Genomic DNA, 20,887 nt, shown 5'->3' with positions numbered 1-20,887 from the left:
CTTCCCGTTTGGTGCTGGAGGGAGCGCACCCATTGGTTGTTGACAATGTTCACATGATTTAACTTCACTACCAAGACTTCAAACTTAGGATAATATCAAACACATTTTGTCTGAATGTCCAGACGGGAGAAAGACTGACTGGGACTGAGTTTTATGACCACCTTACGCCAAATGATGGAGACGACGGGAGAGCCCCGACTCCAGCAAGACTCTCAGGATTTCATTCAGATACTGGAAGTATTAGTCTGCGCTTGAAAAGTCCTTTGGTGTAAGGTCTGCTTTAGGTCAATCTGTCAAGTCTGACTTAGCACATCTTAGAGTCGAACGCCTAATGGCGTGTGTGTGTTTCATAACAAGAAACTAGCGTGCACAGGGGCCCCGTTGTAACTACCTTACGCCACTGTACTCGACGTACAAAAATAGCTCAGAGTGGAGTCCAGGCATGAGGTCACTGCAGTTGCTCTAGTGATTACTACCAACAGATGTTTTCTCCTCTACACAGTTGGACGGGGAATGAGTTGCACTTTTCCTGCGCTGTTTTTTTCTCTCTTTTTTTTTTTTAATACAGATGCTCCTTCTTTTGGCACTTTGGAGGTCGCCCAGGTAACAATGCCGCCTTTCTTTTACCAATAGCTGTTCCATTCATTTTTGAAGACTGGCGATTTTTTGATTTCACCTGCGACATCTTACCAAAACAGTGCAGAGCTGACGTGAGGGAGCTATCGTTCATTTTTTTGTAAGTTCCCAGAAAGGTGCAAATCGGTGCTGTGAAGGTTTGGGGGTCATTGTGTAGTTTATCTTTGAGACTACTGCAGAACTGCTCCAACATCTCTTCAAGGGCCTCTGCAGATGTGCCTTCAGGTAAAACACAAATAAAACATAATACAATTATTTTGGCGATTACTGGGACATAAGTTTGTATATATATATGGGCTGTCAATCGATTAAAAAATGTAATCTAATTAATTACATACTCTGTGATTAATTAATCGAAATTAAAGGTGCCTGAACCGATACTTTTTAAGAAAGTTAAAAAAAAAGAAGAAAAAAAAGAAGGGCACTAAACAACAGTCGGCGACATTAAAGAACGGCTTGTTTATTGCTAAGGCCATATGGTCAAAATGAAATGATTTGATAATAATGTAATCACTATAACAATAACTTATTTCACTAGTAAATTGCTGTTGAATGACAAAAACAACCACCAGATGGGAAAAGGACATTTAACAATAACTTCGAATGCACCACGAGGCTGTAGTTTACCAGGTTCATTGAACGCACCGTCTGTGTTGTTTTTCTGACAACAGCAGCTGCAGATTGTTACATGCCGGTGTTGAATCCTCTACAGTGAAATACAGTCACACTTTACACCGTTTAGCGTTAGCTGTCAGCATTTTAACCGTGTTTAATCCAGCTACTAGCTAGCGGTAGGCTAACGTTAGCTGCTGTTGAGTATAGTGTTAACTAGCGTCACATGCAGCGGTGTTTTGTTGTCTGTATCGTCTTCAGAGCATCAGAGAGAAGAGCAGACATATCAGTGGCACCAGATTTCGGTAGCCAGGGTTGGCAGGAAGATTTTTACAAGTAAATGTTCCAATTAATGATCCAGGCAGCACATTCTCGTCTCCCTCCTTCATTTTACAGTCCAATGGTGGCTAGAACGGCTCCGCGTCAAATGGAATGGATCAATCTGCATTATTTTGACAGCCCTAATATATATTTTTTTTTACTTTTCAAAGTTGCACTATGATTAAAATTTGTCAAACATGCAAGAAGCATTTTCACCATAGCCCCTTTCAAACCAAAGGCAAACGGCTCCACTACCCACATAAATAATTAGCTCTGTCAGTATGACGGGCCTCGATGAGGCGAGCTATTTCTAAAAACCCACAATGTCAGTGCGAAAAGGGTTAGAACTGATTTTACCTGGTCCAGGACTGGCATTCACATTGGTGCAGTCACTTGCCTTTGACAAAATGCCTTCACTACCTAGAGGGAGAGATAGAGATTTTTTTAAATCTATTTGTCTATGGATTTCTGCATCCATGGTCTGTGACTGAAGATTTGAAATGTAACCGAGAGGCATGGCAACTCACCAGTTGCAATTTCATGGTAGAGCTTTCTCATCTGAGGTGTGGGGACGTGTGGGACGCTCTCATGGTGACCGAACTTGTTCAAAACGGCACTTTGATGTTTGCATAGTGCGCCAGCGAGTCCATCTGAACACGTGCAGCATCCAATCGCCACGTCGACGTCATACTGCAACTCAGATGTAGCGCTTGGAACCACATAGTGGTTCTGGTCTACCTGTAAAAACACAAACAAAAAAACAACAACAATGTAGTTGCCATTTTTAAATTTGACTTCAGAATTGAAAATAATACAATACAGTTTTATAAAGCCATACCTGTGCAATATTTTCACAATCCACATCATTTACATGAAGGAAAGCCACTCTGTTGTTTGCTGTGTCGGTGAGGCGGCGGATGTAATGGGCCTCCATCCTGGTTGTTACAAAATCTACCAACTGAGTAACATTGTATGGCTTCAACCAGTGGAGGACCTTCTCCTTCCCCACTCTGAAAGCACTCTCCACTAAACTGTTGGTGTTTTGCCCGGTCGTTGGAAGTTCATTGCGAAGACAGATGGCCCACTCTTCATGTCTCCTGTACACCTGTAGTCATTGTCAAACAGAACATTAGTCAAGAATCTTCTTTGCTGTATGGTTGTAGTATGTTGCAAAAATACTGTAGTGATCAGGTGCTATATTGTATGTAGATGTCCTCAGGCCAGGACTCTTATCAAGAAGATTGGGGCAGATTGGACAATGTACAGTCTAGTTTCCAACCACTTCCTGTTTGGTGGGGCAACATGGACATTTTCTGCCTTTCCACGCCCACACCTTACGACAAAAAATGAAAAGCTTTAGATTGTACTGACCAATTCTGAAGTCAATCAGGTTAAATATGTAGGAGGAGCTTGTTAAAGCACAGCCCCTGAAATGGTCAGAATCGTTCCTAATTTCCACATTAAATTAAATATGGCCGACTTCCTGTTGGGTTAAGGGGATGGTTCCAAGAGGCTTTTTTGTACGCCTGGATAGGATACATATGCCTACCAAATTTCATACATCTACATGAAAGTTAAAGTAGGGTGCTTCAACTTTGGAAAAACGGTTAGGGGATGCTATTAAGCCAATATGCCACGCTAGAGCTGAAGATCTTTGCCGTGTAAAATGATCGAACCCGTCCGAACATATTAATTTCTCTCATTTTACACGAATTTGCTTGCGCTCCGGGTTGTGCCGTAAATGAGCGGTCAGGTGATGCCTTTCGATTAGCGCAAAAATGGATGCTGAGGAGGTGAAACGGAGGCTGGCCTCTGGAGGACTTATTTTATTTCTTTGTTCCAACTTCCAAGTGGCCTATAGCCTACGTTAGTCATTAAAAAATGTATATGACTCATTCTTGACAAAAGGCAAAAGAGCTGTGTGCGTGCGCACATTTGAATAATGTCGGGCTGTAAACGGGTTCAGGCTCTTAAAAAACTGTCAATCAAAATGTACTTGTTGGGCCTAACTTTTAAGACCCAATTACAGCTCTACGCCTTAGGCCCTGACTCTTATCAAGCATGGCAAATTGGGTAATGTACATTTGAGTAACCACAACTTCCTGTCACACAACAGAACATCAGAAAGACAACAAACCTCGGCCAGGTAGTGGAGGAATTTAGGATATTTAATGGCAACAGGGTCAGCAAGACATCTGTTGTACCGTTCTGTCAGCAACGCGGTTGAGTCGGGGTAGACAAGGCTCTTGAATGAATTTAGGAGCTGTAGTCGGTCTTGCTTAGCCACACCGTTGCGGCCACTCCACAACCACCTCCACATGGCCTGCAGTTGGTGGAACATGCACAGGAGCAGCTTTGCTCCGGGGAAAACTGCCTGGAGGGACTGACGCAGAGCCCTGCAGTCATCCGTCATGATGACCTGAGGCTGTTCCCTCCCAAAAAAACTGCTGCCAGGCAAAAGGGTTCGCAGGAGTCGAAGCCCAGACGTAATGGTGGACTGACTCTCTGATGTCGTTATAAGCACCCCCAATGGCAATCCTCCAGCGGTGGAGTGGGCGAGAAGAAGAAATATCCGGTGGTTCTGGCGCTCACAATTTCCCGATGAATCCACAAAGATGATTTCCCCGCTCTCCCTCAACTTTGTGTGCACTCTTTTCATGACCGGGGTGCATACAGCAATGACCACCTGACCGCATTCAGTTTTTTCCATTTTTGCACTGGTTTCCCCCTGCACCATGTTGTACAGGTAAAGTCTATCCTTGAGATCTACCAGCATCTTCTCTTCTGACGGTGCAGTATAAGCTTTCTGAAAAAGCTTGTAGTAAAGTCTGCATGCAAGAAAGAAAGAAATAAAGACAAACCGGTATCAGACATTGTACCACTACCCCATACAATTCCCCCAGCTGTAGTAATAATTAACAGTAATATTTTATATGTACATCTAGGGCTGGACGATAGGGAGAAAATCAGATATCACGATATTTTTGACCAAATACCTCAATGTCGATATAGCGGCGATATTCTAGGGTTGACAATTGGTGCTTTAACAAAATTTGTTCACACTTAGATTTTAGATAATTAATCATTAGTAATGTGGACATAATGTCTAAGTGGGGAAAAGGCAAATAATAGAACAGCTAGAACAGTCTGGTAAGTTCAGAAAAGTACATCACTTTACTGTAATGTAGCCTTTAAAACCAGGAAAAGACAACACTTCTGTCATATCACGATATTAGAATATCCAAAATCTAAGACAATATCTAGTCTCATATCACGATATCAATAATATCGATACATTGCCCAGCCCTATGTACATCCATAACCAACTGTATAAGCATATAAAGATCTAATTTTATATAGAACTTTTTTCCAATACTGAAATTACTGTATTTGAACATGTTTCGAACCTGTAACAGAAATACATGTCAGGACAAATGGAGTGGTCTGCAGCAGTGTAGATGGGACTTTCCCCTTCCTGCTCCTGCAGATCATACTTGATGATATCCAGTGCAGAGGAGGGGGAGTGGCCACACTCAAAGAGCGTCTTCAGTTTGGCAATGGTCTCATCGGAGGCATCTCGCTTCCGCGCAGCGTCAGCAAACGATAACTGGTGGTTGTGCTCATATCTGAGATAGATGTTCAATAGATAGCCATCCTTAATATGAGGATCCCCAGACCTGAAGGAGAAACGACACTTATCGTTACACACTTTTCCGAAGCTGAGGCTCCATCCACACCGCTACGTTTTCCTTTTTTTTAAGCGGCAAAAACGATCTCCGTCCACGCAAAAGTGTTTGCTCCAGTACAGCAGCAGAACTAATCTCCGTCCATATTGACACGTCTGACAACGCATCACATGACCATTCTTATACACTGAGCATGTGCACCACACATGGTATTTTACTGAGTGACATGATGTTTTGCTGCTGTACTGCCATTTTTATGGAGGGAGAATAAAAACATACCATGACAGAGAGGAAGAGGGCATTGCAGGCCTACCCTCTTCCTCTCTGTCATCTTCATCTGTCTCCTCCTGATCACTCCCTGCCTATGTCCTTCTCTCTGTCTCTCTCTCTCTCTCTCTCTCTCTGCCTATGTCCTCTCTGAATCTGCATCCTCCTCCTCATCTCTCACAGTCAATTCTTTTCTCCTTTACTTTTTTCTCCATCTCCTTCTGTGGCGTTCTTCTGCTCTCACCCTCCTGGTCTCTCCAGTTTACTGCCTTCGCCTTCTTCATGTCCCTTCTTCTCTTCCTCCTGTGCACTTCTTCTGTATTACATTACACATATAGACGACTTAATCCCATTGTATTTGTCGTTTTCCCAGTTTGACAGTAAAGGTTGTAACCTGGTTTAATTTGATGCGATATGTGAGAGTAAGGCCGGCTTCACACTGGCTGCGTGGCGTGAGCGTGTCAGCTGCGTGGCGTGTCCGTTTTTATTTCGGCTCCCATGTTAACAGGTTAGAGCTTGCACACTGCCTGTGTGACACGCACTCTGGCGCGGCTCGAAAACGCGTGCATGCTAGAAATAGGACCGACGCCTATTTTTCACGTGGAAACGTTTCCAGGCAAAATAGAACATGAAACATATGTTTTTATGTCATTTTGACACTAATACATTTAATAAATGATATTTTGATGTTTGAAAGTCTCTAGGTTTTGACATAAATGCAGATATCAATGTAATTTTAAAAGATAATAATAAATAATTATCGATTTTCAAATATGGCACCTGTCAATACAGAACGAAATATTCTGTAGCCTATTTTGCTGTCAATACTGCCGACGTTGTCTTTGCTGTAATCAGATCAGTATGTATTTATGTTGAACATGGTATTTCATTTTATCAATGGGAAACATACAGGTGTACAGACAAGGCTAGCAGCAGCAGCAGCGGCGCATCAGACACGTTTCTGGTGTGCAATGACATAGAAAACGCCACGCAACTGACACGCAACAGAAACGCCACGCTCACGCCACGCAGCCAAGTCTTATCTTAGTTACCTTGACTTCCTTTTCTGGCTGTGTGCGTCCCTTTTCAGAACCAAGTACATGATGGCACCACATGACAAATTTTTTGTCTTTTTCGAGGGTTTAATGGGTCTGGGATAGGTGTTGTGCTCACACCTTAAGTCCACCTAAGACACAAAAATAAACTTGTGATTAATGAACATTACATAAACTGGCTGCACACTCCAGCTTTTTTAACGGGATATTGTGGATCACCATAATCAAACAAGCTAATTTATGCTTTATCGTAGCCCAAATCATAACCTATTTCAATGCTGGACTATATTTACAAGGTCTTTTGTTAACCTTTTATTAATTTATAAGCTCAATTGTATTAGTTTAGGTCAATATCAGCAGTGGGAGTAAGAAGTATTCAATAAAGTACTAATACCACACTGTAAACAATACTCTGTTACAAGTAAAAGTCCTGCATTGAAAATGTTACTTAAGTTAAAGTCTGTAAGTATCATGAGGAAAATGTAGTTAGTCACATTTTAGAAAGTGTAAAGGATCTAAACATACCGTCATATTGTTGGCTAGTTTCATTTATAATAAAACATAACATTTTATAAACTACATGTGTTTTGTGTCCTAATGTGTAAAGTAACTAAAGTTGTCAGATGAATGTAGTGGAGTAAAAAGTACAATATTTCTCTCTGAAATGCAGCGGAGTAGAAGTAGAAAGTGGCATGAAAAGAAAAGACACAAGTAAAGTATAAGTACCTAGAGCTGGGCAATATATCGATATTATATCGATATCGTGATATGAGACTAGATATCGTCTTAGATTTTGGAATATCGTAATATGGCATACATGTTGTCTTTTCCTGGTTTTAAAGGCTGCATTACAGTAAAGTGATGTCATTTTCTGAACTAACCAGACTGTTGTAACTGATCTATTATTTGCCTTTACCCACTTAGTCATTATATCCACATTACTGATGATTATTTATCAAAAATCTCATTGTGTAAATATTTTGTGAAAGCACCAATAGTCAACACTACAATATCGTTGTGGTATCGATAGAGGTATTTGGTCAAAAATATCGTGATATTTGATTTTCACCATATCGCCAAGCCCTACAAGTACCTCAACATTTGTACTTAAGTAAATGTACTTAGTTACATTCCACCACTGGCTATCAGGTCATGTTCATACTTTTAACTAGGCTACAGTAAAATAAGTAGACTATATCTTTTAGGCATCTTTGTGGACACAACACTGTTTCAAGCAGATTGGATTGATCGAGTGAACGTGATCGACTCTAACAAATTAATCACATTGGTTGTGTTTTGGGAAACTTACCCTGTAGGCATTGTAACGTCCACAGTTTGGATACGTTTTAGACTTCCTCCAAGTCTGCCCAGAAGAGGTCTGGAAATACTCCAGCCATTTAAAAACCTCGTCTTCTGAAGTAATTCTCAGTTTAAAATGTGATCTAAACTGAGCCTGCGTCAGCTCCTCATAGGAGCACACCAGATGGACATATCCCTCAGGCAATATTTTCTGAAAGAAAGCAGAATTGTCATTAATATTCTATACCTTATGGTCAGGGTCCAAAATTAACTTTTTTGTCCACCAGCCAAATGACTAGCGAATGTTCCGAGTTTACCAGCCACACAATAGATAACCAGTGCTTTTTGGCTGGTGAGTGAAGCAAATCTACCAGCCCCTTGCATACTTTACCAGCATTTGGCTAGTGGATGGTGCTAATTTTGGACCCTTCTTATGGTTACATTGTAGCTATGGTTAAGACACTAACAGTACAGTTCAAAAGTTTGGAAACAGCTGTTAATATTGATGTATTATACATTTAGAAACTCTACATAAAACGACATATTCCAAACCTTTGAATGTACTGTAGTGTGACCCTAGTTAGCTAGCATCCAGTATCACTATTTCATCTTAGGCTACATATTAAGGGAACTTAGCGTTAAATCCTCACTTCCAGAAGTGGATATCGTCCTGTCCCCTCTTCCTCTCCTGGTCCTGGCTGCTGGCAGTGTACGCACGGCGTCATTTTCCTCACTTCCAAAAGTGGATGTTCTCCTGTCCCTGCTTTTCCTTCTCCCTCTCCTAGCTGCTGGCTGTGTAGGAACGAAGTCATTTTCAATCAAAAATGTAAAACTCCACCACTAACTTCATTCAATATTCTCGCAAAAACAGTTCTAATCTAGTACGATAACGCCACAGTAGGCTGCCGTAAACAAGAAGTTCGCTTCGAGGAAAGATGTCGTTCAACCCGGAAACCGTAGCAAAACGGCGCGAAGGCACGCCCTACTCGGGCTCTGATTGGCTTACCCTGGTATTGATGCCTAAATCTAACCAATCCAACCAAAGAAGGCAACTACTACTAGCCAATCAGAGGCAGAGTAGGGCGGGTCATGCCGTCACCATCCTAGAAAAGGCAAATGGTTCACACGTTCTTAAAATACAATAAAATGTTTACACAGATAATTATCCTATCCATGCAATGAATTTATTAATAAAGTTAGAACTAATGTTGCCCCTGTATGCTCCTTCTGCAAAGAGGAGGTTGAGTCCTTCTCTCATGTTTTAATGCCTGTACTCATTCATATAACCAGTCAATTTTTTGGAGACTCTTAAGATTTTGGTCCCATCCCATTACAGAATGTAAGGTCTTATTTTTGAATGTAGAGTCTAACAACAAGGAAGTTAATAATGTGAAAAAAAAACTGTGTGTTTGGGCAAATATATTAACAAGGCCAGATTTCTTCAGTTTCTTCCCAACAAAAACTTGTTTTATAGTGAACTTCAGACATTCTACTCATATGTAAAGTAGGCTATTTAAAACCCCCAAAAAAGCTTTAAATACTGGACAACATTGCCAGAGGATTTAAGTTATTTAATGTTATAAGCTGTAACTGTAGGCCTAACTGTATATTTATGTGCACATTGTACAAATACTCCCTGATACTGGTACTTTTTTGTATTGTAATAATACTGTAGTAATACAGTATAAAAAAAACGTTCTTAAAGCATAACTCTCGCCAAAATTCAACCTAGGGTCTTTTTGTGAATGTACCCGAATCAAACTTTAGTTTAAAAGCATATTTAGGACGGAAGCGCCACTTTTAAGATGTAGCCTACCGTATTTTCGTTTTTCGGTCAAATGGCCTTTTGAATGGGAGTGCTAGGGGCACTTTTATGCTAGCCTCAAAATAGCTATTTTTAAAACACTAAGAAGGCTCGACACAACATGAAACTTTGCATGAAGTATCACCATGGGCGCTACACCTTAACTACACCGGTGCACAAGGAATATACTAAATCTGTGGCTACTTGTTTTGATATCGACTCGTTTTGACTACCGAGGTGGTAGCAGCTGGAAACAACAAGAGCTACGGTGAATTGTTAAAACCTTTCTTTTTAGTAAACTCTAGGTACACAAACAATGTTCTCAATGCTGGAATTCATGTGTAGAGCCCCAGGTGATATTTGGAGCAAAGTTTCATGTTGTGTCGAGCCTTCTTAGTGTTTTAAAAATAGCTATTTTGAGGCTAGCATAAAAGTGCCCCTATTACTCCCATTCAAAAGGCCATTTGACCAAAAAACAAAAATATGGTACATCTTAAAAGTGGCACTTCCGTCCTAAATATGCTTTTAAACGAAAGTTTGACTTGGGTACATTCACAAAAAGACCCTAGGTTACATTTTGGCAAGAGTTACGCTTTAAAATACATGGGTGCAGGTGCACACCTCTTTGTATATAAGTCTATGGTGCACACTGTTTATAGATTGAATGTGCCCTGTAAAGGCTTCACTTCCTGCAGCTGGACATAAGTGAAGCCAAAAACACACGTGGAGCTCCAGAACTTTCCAAACAGTCGAGACTTGACTATTGGCTTGTCTCACAAATTTTTTTTTCTAAATATTAGGCATTTGTTTTTTTTTTAGATCAACTTTTTATTTTTTTATTTTTTTATGCAAACATACAGAACAGAGAAACACAAACTGAACAAGAACAAAAAAAAACTCACCCACCCCCCACCCTCTGCGGTCTTCAGGAAAATAAAACAAATAAACAAACAAAAATCACACCTTGCTAATCACTCTCCTCTATTTCTTGTGGCGCTGAGGTCATTAGGTCTGATATTTGTGCTGCTGCGCATTTCCATAGGTCGATAGTTGATGATTTAGCTTTGTTAATCCTTGCTGTAAAGAGCTCAAGCATAGCTATGTCCATAAAATACGCCAACCACTGTTTTATACAAAGCGAGTGGGGGGGGGTGAAGCTAGCGCTGAGCTATCATTTTCTTGGTTGCAGTTGAGCCGGCTAGCCAAATTTTCCTCTGTCTCCCAAGCAGGTGTAATTTAGAGTCATCATTTAGCAACAAAACAATCAGGGTCAGTAGGAATTCATCATCCTATCATATCAGATATTATTGATGTTGTTTTATTCCAGAACTCATGCACCTGTTCACACTCCCAGACCATATGCAGGAAAGTTCCAGTTTGTTCAGGTTGACAGAACGTACAACAGGGAGTAGGAATGACTTTAGAGATGTATCTCTTCTGAGGAGTCCAATATGTCCTATGACATATGTTGAAGTGGATCTGCTGATGATTTGGGTTCTTGGATCAATGGAACATGTTGTCCCAAACTGTCTCCCAATTAATTGCGTTCCCCTCAGGGCTCAGCTCTGTATTGTTTTGTTTTTGTTATCATAATATATAGAATTACATCTTTTGCTTACAATTTAATTATGTGATTCTTTTGAATGTTGAAACAGTTTTCAATTGTCTTCCAGAACTCCAAAGGATACCGACACTACCAGAATAAATGTATAATAGTTTCTTCTTCAATTTGTCAAAATTCACATTTTTTGTCCACAGCCACAAATCTTGAAACAAATGTGTTATTGGGATAAATATTGTGCAAATGTTATAATGCAATTCTTTCAATTTATTGGGGAATACAAATGTGTACAGGAGAAGCATAGACTGTAAATAGTATATATTAATATTATCAGTCGATGGGTAGAAGCCATGGTGTTTCCCAATGAATATTAGAAAAATTAGAGTTCCAACAAATGTTTCCCGTGGAGTGATTTTCCTTTTGCTGTAGAAATAATTCCTAATGTGTATGGTACTTCCCAACCTTTTCAAAGAGCTCCTGAAATGCTGAGTGACGTAAAACGGTGCAATTGCGTCATCTGCTGGCGGGAAAGTACTTCTAGATTTCCTTTTACAGTCAAAGTTTACTACTAATTGTGTTCCATTGAGTCTTTTTTGTAGTACACATTTCATTCTGCCACACATCTTCAACTTACAGATATTGTAATAAAACCATTCAGTATTTTTTTTTCCTTAGCTGTAGCTAATCATGGTGTGTCCTTCTTTCCTGTGTGCCACAAATGCAGCACTGGGTTCAGGCACCACGCTGCCACAAAATCACCGACAACAGGTGAGCTCGTGACTTTGCTTTTTCTCCTGAAGTGTACTCGGTGGATTTCAGCGAACGTAGCCCTAACAATTATTTAAACCGAAAAGTTTGTTTCTTTGGATTAAATAACGCCTGACTCCAGTCAAAATTCTCGGAGCGAAACGACTCACAATAACGTTAGCTAACGTTACGTTAATGTTTATAAACTAGCTAGCTTATGTCAGTTGTCTAAAGCAGCTAAAACACTTAACCTTTACGTTAATGTTCATATTTTAGGAACTAGCAAATGTCAATGTCCTAGCTAGCTAGCTAGTCTAAAGCTAAAACACTTAACGCTAATGTTGTAACATTATGTAAAGTTAGCTACCAAACAGAAAACACACAGAAGTGAAATTTTACAAATACTAAATATTTTCGTTAGTTAACTTGGGCAGCGTTTATTTTACGTAACGTTTGGGAATTTGAAAGTTTAAAATACACAATTACAGTTGAAGTGGTTAAAATCCTAAATAATGTTTACTCACGATAGCGGGCCTGCTGAACTTACTGTCGACACCAGCATGTTTCCTTGTGTTTACTGTTGTGAAGTTTTAAATGCAATATTTTTTCAATGGGGTACAACTTGGCTTAATCTAACATACAATAACGTTTTAGCACTTTGAAAAAAAAAATATCAAACTCTTGCTTTTGTATTTCATAATTTTTGGATTATGTATAAAATCCCATTATTTTTCCATTCAGAAATAATTATGGCCACAAATAAAGTGGTTATTGAAGCCCCAAAGCTGGAGTCCAGCGGGGCAGCAGTGGCTGGAGACACCTCTAATAAAGTCCAGATATTACAGGTCCAAGCCAAATGTGGACCCATCGCTGCTGTGCAATCCCCAGCCACTGCTGCAGGAGGCTCAAAGGGTGACTGTGTGTCTGCCACCCCACCTAAAGTCCTCCCCACTGGCCATGGCCCCCAACCTCCCTCCTGTACAGTTGCAGTGCGTCAGACTTCATCTCCTTCTGTCATGGTGGTATCAAAGGTGGTCACCCCAGGACGAGCGACTGCTACCAGCCAACCACAGGTAACAAAAGCAGCTTTGAGCCAGGTGGCCCACATGAACCAGACCCCCACCCCAGGACGGACAGTGGTGATAACTGTACCCAGGGCAGCAGGTGCACAGACAGTCACTGTGGCCCCTCGGCTGCCCCACGCTGCTTCCCCACAGCTCCCAGCCAATATCCAGATACCAGCAGGTGAGCTGCAACACGTTACTGGATGTGGTTTTTTTTTCAACATTTTACACATATTAAGAATAAATCCTATTCATGAGTAATGAAATGACATTTGAGGCTTTATATAAATTTAAGTTGTTATAGCATTTAAGTTTGGCAGTTTTGGCCTACAAAAAAAAAATCATACTGGGGGACAGGACATTTTTTAAAGCTTTAGTGCATACATTTTTGGTATTAATGAACGTTCGTTACATTCAAGCCATTGCCAAATGAGTTGCTACGAAGCTAATTAAGACTATCAGCTCCATACAACTCTCTGTATTTTTCAGTATGGCTATGTTCAGAAGATAGTGGCGTCCGATGACTTTCCCGTGCAGAAACTCGAGTGAAGATAATGACCTCTTCTGAAGAGTCCATCATGTTTTCTTAATCCTCCGTGTCCTCCTTGGTTAAACGTAACTCTCGCCAAAATGCAACCTAGGGTCTTTTTGTGAATGTACCCGAGTCAAACTTTCATTTTAAAAGCATATTTAGGACGGAATCGCCACTTTTAAGATTTACCGTATTTTCGTTTTTTTGGTCAAATGGCCTTTTGAATGGGAGTCCTAGGGGCACTTCTATGCTAGCCTCAAAATAGCTATTTTTTAAAACACTAAGAAGGCTCGACACAACATGAAACTTTGCTCCAAGTATCACCAGGGGCTCTACACCTTTAACGAAAGCATTGACAACATTGTTTGTGTACAGAGTTTACTAAAAAGAAAGGTTTTGACAACTCTCTTTAGCAGTTGTTGTTTACACTATCTGCCATTTTTTCAGTCAAAAATAGTCGCTCACCGAATGCGAATGAACGGACTCCATAGGAGGAAATGTCATTCTTATATGAGGCTCCTTTTTCAACTACAAAGTGGGAGGTGCGCGATCACAGGCTTGTATCATGTACAGTGAAGTGATGTCATTTTCTAAACTTACCAGACTGTTCTAGCTGTTCTATTATTTGCCTTTACCCACTTAGTCATTATATCCAAAATATTGATGAAAATGTATCTAAAATCTATTTTGTGAAAGCACCAAAAGTTAATCCTACAATATCGTCGTGTTAGAAAATATTGTGATATCTGACACATACTAGGTATGCTTTACACTAGGGCTGCAACTAACGATTATTTTCATTGTTGATTAATCTGTTGATTATTTTCTCGATTAATCGATTAGGTGTTTGATCTATAAAAATGTCAAAACATGGTGAAAAATGTGGATCAGTGTTTCCCAAAGCCTAAGAGGACGTCCTCAAATGTCTTGTTTTGTCCAAAACTCAAAGATATTCAGTTTACTGTCACAAAGGAGAGAAGAAACTAGAAGATATTCACATTTAAGCTGGAATCAGAGAAATCTTTTTTTTTTTTTATAAAAAAATGACTCAAACGATAAATCGATTATCAAAATAGGTGCCGATTAATTTAATAGTTGACAACTAATTGATTCATCGTTGCAACTCTACTTTACCCAGCACTGTCTTTTCAGGACAAATCATCAGTTAATTACAATAGAGATGAGATGCGAAGATGAATCGGTTACTTGTCAACTATTAAACTAATCGGCAACTATTTTTTATAATCGATTAATCGGTTTGAGTAATTAAAACAAAACTTCCCTGGTTGCAGCATGTTAAATGTGAATATTTTCTAGTTTCTTTGCTCCTCTGCGACAGTAAACTGAATATCTTTGAGTTGTGGACAAAACACGACATTTGAGGACGTCATCTTGGACTTTGGGAAACACTGATCCACATTTTTCACCATTTTCTGACATTTTAGAGATCAAACAACTCATCAGTTCATCCAGGAAATAATCCACGCAACACAAGCCAATCAACAATGGAAATAATCATTAGTTGCAGCTGTTAAATGACATCAAGTGATTTTGGACTCTGATTGTGGCAGGTATGATGTTGATCCGCAGTGACAGTGGCCAGCTGATGCTTGTATCCCAGCAGGCTTTGGCGCAGGCTCAGCAGGGACAGAGAGGCGTCGGTGGTCAAGGACCTAGAATACTGGTCCCGCAGGTATGTGTGTGCTCCTGCTTTGAGTTTATTAGATACTGAAGTGGATGAATGTAGAGTAGGGCTGGCTATTGTTCAAGCATATTTGATACTGGTACCGATACCAATGCCGTGACTTTGATACTCGTTCCTAAACAGTACCTTTTTTCGATACCAATTTCCGTGTTTTCCCTCACTTTGTGGAAGACTCCGGTCCACGTATTTGGCGAAGGGTTTAGACGTCCTCCTTTTAAGAAAATGTGAAGTTTTTCCCCCACACATTTTGTTTCTCTTTGTGGGATTTTGCATCTCCTTGTAATCGGTTTGTGTCTCTTTATGGTAGTTTTGTGTCTCTTGTTCACATCATTTGAACCGTTATCATCACCCTATGTGTCTGCTGCATTTCGTTGTCTTTGTAGTTGTACTGTGCTTAAGACAACACTTAACTAAAGAAGTCCAACTACAATCATATCTGAGAAAAGTCTTTTAGTTACGTTCATTTGGCTTTGGTGCTGCCCAAAACGGCTCGGGTGCTGCACCTAAACCTTACAGTGGCAGGGAAAACTCTGCCGATTTATATAACAAAAAATAACATTACATATTACGGCACAGATCTTTTTTATGTATTTTCAGCTACTACTATGTGAGTCGTCTCTGTGGAATCATGCTGCATGCTGATTGGCTCACTGACGCTGATGAGATTTACTCCTCAGGTATTGAAATTGGGTATTGAACAGCGAGGCATTTTTCGATACGCAATACTTTAGAGGCAACTCGGTCGGTGCCTAAAAAGTATTGCATTACATTACATGTCAGTTAGCTGACACTGTTTATCCAAAGCGACTTCGCACGCCTCTGGAGCAACTAGGGGTTAAGTGTCTTGCTCAGGGACACATTGGTTGATGTATCGCAGTGGGAATTGGACCCAGATCTCCCACACCAAAGGCATGTGTCGTATCCACTGCGCCGTCAACCAATGTGGTACCCAGCCCTACTGTAGAGACATCCTCACCCCTGTGGTCTCGACTCACGGTCATTTCTGGAATCCAGGGATCGGCAGCATCTGGAAATAAAAGTAACGAGAAGGTGACAGTGATCAGGATGGCAGCCCCTCCCAGTTTCCAGCCCGCACCAGTCCAGAAGACCGCTGTGGTAAAGGTACAAAAGCTCAAACAGTCATGTAGTGTTCGCTCATGGGAAGTTTTACTGCAAATCGACCACAAATGTCATAAATAATACTTCAACCGTCAATAATAATACTCCACCCATCATTTTTTTAACACTTTTTTTTTTTAATTCATTTTTAACCAAACATTCACATACATATATACAGATGCATACACAGTATAAAATATTAAAAAAGTAATCACCAGTAGTGATCACCAGTGTCCTACCTCAGTCCTCCATAGTCTAAAGTCAAAGGCGAAGGTGTGCAGGGCCTGCATCCTACTCCCAATATAGAAGCCCATCAGTCATCCTCATTTGCACTCCCCCAATCCAGCACGCTTTCCAAATTTGTATGTTCGAGATAGTTAATAAGTTAATAAGAGGCCCCCACGCTCTTTGTTTTCCTTTTAGAGAATAGGTCATTTTTTCTAAGAATACACACACTTCCTTTAACCATTTACCAATACTTGGTCCGTGTACATTTTTCCATGATATTGCTATCATCCGTTTTGCTTGTAACAGACATCAATTTAAAAGGAACTGCTCCTTCTTTCTTAACTTATACTTCACCCATCATTAATAATAATAAATGATTCAGGATGACAGAAAAATAAAGACTGGTAGTTGCTTAGGTTTAAGTCACTCGGAAAATGATTGATTGTTAATGCCTTTATTAGGCAGTACTAGAAGGCTAGAAGAGGACAAGGGAAAGACAAAGTCCCCCGCCGGACTCAAACCAGAGACATTGTGACCAGCGACTTTATCCCTAAGCCTCGCGGCACAAGTGAGCATTGCTAGTTTAGAAAGCAAATGGATTCCACCCATCATGAATTATGATAATAATGACGGAAAGCCTGCAATAAAAGTAAGAAAAAAGTGCCGCACACTCTGGCTCCTCAGCATTTCTGTATTTATTCTGACAGCGCTTCTGCAAAATCAACAATCAGCCTGCTGAAAAAATTAAGAATATGGCCTTATCGTTTGTCAGTTTAATCTGCTGCTGTGTTCTTTGAGTGACAGATTATATTGTGTTGTTCAGGTGATTGGTGTTCACAAACCAGCTGTAGTCCCGCCCGTCAGTGCTGTGTCTGAACAAGGGAGCCAGCATCGCATTCAGGCGGTCGTCGCGGAAACCAAAAAGGAACCCCCAACCGCAATTAGTCAGGTGAGTCTGACCAGTCCCAGACCTGCATTCTCACTTTGGATTTCACTTGTCTGCGCAAACTGCAGCACCTGGCCAGTACAATAACAGGGACCCTATATCTCCTCCACGCGTTATTATGTATCCCACGTAACTTCTAGGCAAGTCCCGCCCTACGAAGCAGCCCGATTTGTTGGGGTTAGGCCTTGACCTTGAGTGGTTAAGGTTAGGATAGACGATTGGTCAGGGGATAGGACCTGAACAAATAGGGTTACGTTACCTTCTTAAGCATGGACCCCTGACCAGTAATAGCGTGTGAATGCTGTTGAAGGGCGGGTCTTGCCTAGAAGTTGCGTGGATTCCATAATAGCGCCTCCTCCACACGTAGCATTGCTATTTTTGTGCTGTCATTACAGAAAAAACATTTTTTATATAAGAGTTAGTGTTACGTTAGCTAAAATAATAATTAATAAAAAAAACTCTCTTCACAGTAAAGCAAAGTTGCAAGGAGGATTACCACGTCTCTGGTTTGGCACTCTTTGTAGTCCAAATAATAAACTGAGTCCAACTCCCTGAACATACCCAGCATGCCTAATTGCTGTGGATGTCTTGCTGTTGTGTTCAAACAGGAAAGTCCCATAGTGTTCCTGGGTGGAGGTGCACTTGTTTTTCATGCTGACCATCTTCCATGTAGGGGTGCATGATATATCGACTCAATATTGTTATCGCGATGTCATGTTGCGCAGTATTATATCGAAAGTGGTAAGTATGCAATATCTTGTGGAGCGCTGCGTCCCGTCCGTTGGCTGTGTGGCTAAGTTGTGTTCGATTTTGAGCCCGCTTGAAACGCTATAATGATAATCATTTCATTGGCCAGTTACCGTGCCACTTGCACATGTTAGTAGACGTCAGCGCACGGGTCCACTACATGACAAAACCTATGGAGCATACCACGTGTGTGCATATTTCAACAGAGTGACAGTGTAAGCGAAGAAATGAAGTGAAGATAGAGACAACAAAACGGAACGAATCAGAGAAGCAAAAGAAAAGTTCTCTGTCCTGTTCTCTTTATTGATTTATTTTGTACTGTCCAACCAGTAAAACATGTCCTGTTCTGTAGACATGGTCGTTATCTATTTATTCATGTTGTACCAGTCCAATATGACAGATTAAATATTGAAATAAACCTTGTTGTAAGAAAACTTGTTTTATTTGTTATTAATCTGTTTTGATAATATCGATATTGCAATATTCATAAACAATATCGCAATATCACATTTTGTTAATATCGTGCAACCCTACTTCCATGTACATTTTACCACTTAAAGCTGTAGTATTTGTTTTCGGTGATGTTGGGCAAAAATTCCATAATCTTTCAGCATATTGTCCCATAAGTGGTCTGAGAGAGAACTGCGTCTCCTCTAGGCTTTGTTTTCAAGCTTTAGAAAATGTAGCCTGTGACAGGAGACCTTGGCCAATCACAGCTCATTTCAGAGAAAGCATTCCTATTTGGCGTTCTGCATATGCATATGCCCGTTTGTTTCTACCCACTGCAGCGTTAATGTAAAAAAAAAAAAAAAACTACCGTTTTACTCCGGGGACAGTTTCCTGTTTGACGTGTAGTCATGAGTTGTGGTTTTTCCTTGCAGCATTACATACTTTTGCTACTGTTTAATTACAAAGCCAGGCATTAGCTTACATACCAATTTAGAAGTATGTGTCAGCTTTAATATCATTTCTGACAATTGCTTAACAATCTTATAAGTGAGTTTTCCTAGACAATTTACAGTGATCCAAAGAATGCCGGTAGTCGCTGCGTAAACGCTGATGCATCAGTTGCAAACCGCTGAACAGGAGGGATGAGAACAGCGTGTCACAAATTGACCAAGCTGACCTTTTATTACGCTCGATTGTTGCCTGCCCTCTCATCAACAGGCGACCCTGGATAGTGTGAAGAAGTGCAAGAACTTCCTGGTGACTCTGATCAAGCTGGCCTCCAGTGACTCCAGGTCCGCCAACATGGCCAACAACGTCCGAGGACTGGTCCGGAGTCTGCTGGTACGCCTCTACTCGCCATCGTCATAGGAGCTGCTTTCACTTAGTACAGTAGTAGAATAGTGACATCTTCTAATGTCTAAAATATATAAATTATATGTATATTTAGGCTTGAATTACCAATAATAATATCATAAATCCTTCAGTCGTCTCAGTGTTTTTAACCTGCTTTACAAATTCTTTACTGCTCATCACTTTGGATTATAGAAGAGCTAGTTCTACATGTATCAGATCTATTTTTGTCAACAAAATGTATTAATATTGCTTTGAAACATCTTGCATCTTGTAGACCTAAAAGTAGCTAGGCCTACTTATTAAAAAGCTAGTAAGTAGACCTTGAGTTAAGATAATTTTGTCAATTCCCTGTTGTTCTTCTCATATTTCCTATTTGTAGTTGCATTGTTTTCAGCGTGTTTATTATTATTATTATTATTAATTTAGCAGCTTATTTCCTCGTCTTTTGAACATAATGTTCCAGGCAATATAAAAATGTATTAAAAGCCTGAAGTGTTCTTGTTTTATCCTACAGGAAGGGAAGCTAGAAGCGGAGGAGTTTACAGAACAGCTGTATCGTGAGTTGAAGTCGACTCCACAGCCCTGCTTGGTGCCTTTCCTCAAGGTGACCAGAGAACAACACATAATTGTTACCTCCTGAATAGTCTCTCATCTCCAGACCCATCTCCACAGAGCTGTGGAGGAAGGTCTGGCCACAGGAGCGTACACTTAAAGGAGAAACCCGGCGCAAAATGAACCTAGGGTTAATAACACATGTGTACCGAGTCGACCGTTCTCTGGGATATGTTTTAATGCTAATCGAATGTGACCAGTTTTAGCGCAAACCGCTAATTAGCTTATAACGCTAGTCGTCGGGGCACTGGTAAAGTAAAAAGAAATTGCTATTTCTATACCACTAACAAGGCTCAAAATAGCACCACACTTCCACGGTAGCATAATGAGGATCCCTACATGTAAACCAAAGAGACGGTACCGTTCATGTATACATGCGGTCACCGTCTTGGGAAAACAGTCATGACCAGTTGAACGACGAACGCCGTGCAACCAGTAACCAGTAACATAGCTCAAGCACATTGTTTGTCGTTCGACTGATCATGACTGTTTTCCCAAGATGGCGCCTGCCTGTACACGTGAACAGTATTGTCTTTCTAAACTATCTTTTTAATAAACTGTAAAACTTACACTTACAAAGTTCTCAATGCTTCGGTTTACATGTAGGGACCCTCATTATGCTACCGTGGAAGTGTGGTGCTATT

The 20,887-nt window shown here is 40.5% G+C and overlaps 2 protein-coding genes across 7 annotated transcripts in view; one reads left to right on the top strand and one right to left on the bottom strand.

Moving 5' to 3' along the window:
• The window catches only part of LOC116058835, a 9,007-nt gene extending 166 nt beyond the window's left edge, over nucleotides 1-8,841 (bottom strand). The window contains exons 1-10 of one of the 3 annotated variants that reach the window (XM_031311755.2): nucleotides 8,527-8,841; nucleotides 7,887-8,087; nucleotides 6,575-6,708; nucleotides 4,977-5,246; nucleotides 3,707-4,397; nucleotides 2,408-2,674; nucleotides 2,097-2,307; nucleotides 1,927-1,989; nucleotides 557-855; nucleotides 1-515 (exon numbers count right to left, since the gene is read on the bottom strand). The exon at nucleotides 1-515 is cut by the window's left edge and continues 166 nt beyond it. In XM_031311755.2, coding sequence (XP_031167615.1) covers nucleotides 560-855; nucleotides 1,927-1,989; nucleotides 2,097-2,307; nucleotides 2,408-2,674; nucleotides 3,707-4,397; nucleotides 4,977-5,246; nucleotides 6,575-6,708; nucleotides 7,887-8,087; nucleotides 8,527-8,688 — 2,295 coding nt within the window. In that variant the 5' untranslated portion in view covers nucleotides 8,689-8,841 and the 3' untranslated portion in view covers nucleotides 1-515; nucleotides 557-559. Of the gene's footprint in view, nucleotides 856-1,926; nucleotides 1,990-2,096; nucleotides 2,308-2,407; nucleotides 2,675-3,706; nucleotides 4,398-4,976; nucleotides 5,247-5,534; nucleotides 5,634-6,574; nucleotides 6,709-7,886; nucleotides 8,088-8,526 lie in introns of those variants that run through there. The other 2 variants (XM_031311754.2, XM_031311757.2) reach the window with 2 other exon arrangements.
• Nucleotides 8,842-11,757: 2,916 nt separating this feature from the next.
• Nucleotides 11,758-20,887, top strand: part of taf4b (TAF4B RNA polymerase II, TATA box binding protein (TBP)-associated factor) — a 39,956-nt gene continuing 30,826 nt past the window's right edge. For 2 of the 4 annotated variants that reach the window (XM_031311867.2, XM_031311869.2), the window contains exons 1-7: nucleotides 11,758-12,009; nucleotides 12,730-13,233; nucleotides 15,156-15,277; nucleotides 16,304-16,411; nucleotides 17,460-17,585; nucleotides 19,497-19,619; nucleotides 20,146-20,235. In XM_031311867.2, the coding sequence (XP_031167727.1) occupies nucleotides 12,738-13,233; nucleotides 15,156-15,277; nucleotides 16,304-16,411; nucleotides 17,460-17,585; nucleotides 19,497-19,619; nucleotides 20,146-20,235 (1,065 nt within the window). In that variant the 5' untranslated portion in view covers nucleotides 11,758-12,009; nucleotides 12,730-12,737. Of the gene's footprint in view, nucleotides 12,010-12,271; nucleotides 12,275-12,726; nucleotides 13,234-15,155; nucleotides 15,278-16,303; nucleotides 16,412-17,459; nucleotides 17,586-19,496; nucleotides 19,620-20,145; nucleotides 20,236-20,887 lie in introns of all 4 variants that reach the window. The other 2 variants (XM_031311868.2, XM_031311866.2) reach the window with 2 other exon arrangements.

Source organism: Sander lucioperca, chromosome 11 (assembly GCF_008315115.2).
Source record: "Sander lucioperca isolate FBNREF2018 chromosome 11, SLUC_FBN_1.2, whole genome shotgun sequence".
Lineage (NCBI taxonomy): Eukaryota > Metazoa > Chordata > Actinopteri > Perciformes > Percidae > Sander > Sander lucioperca.
Note: the sequence above shows the minus strand (reverse complement) of the source record. Positions and strands in the feature narration are given on the sequence as shown.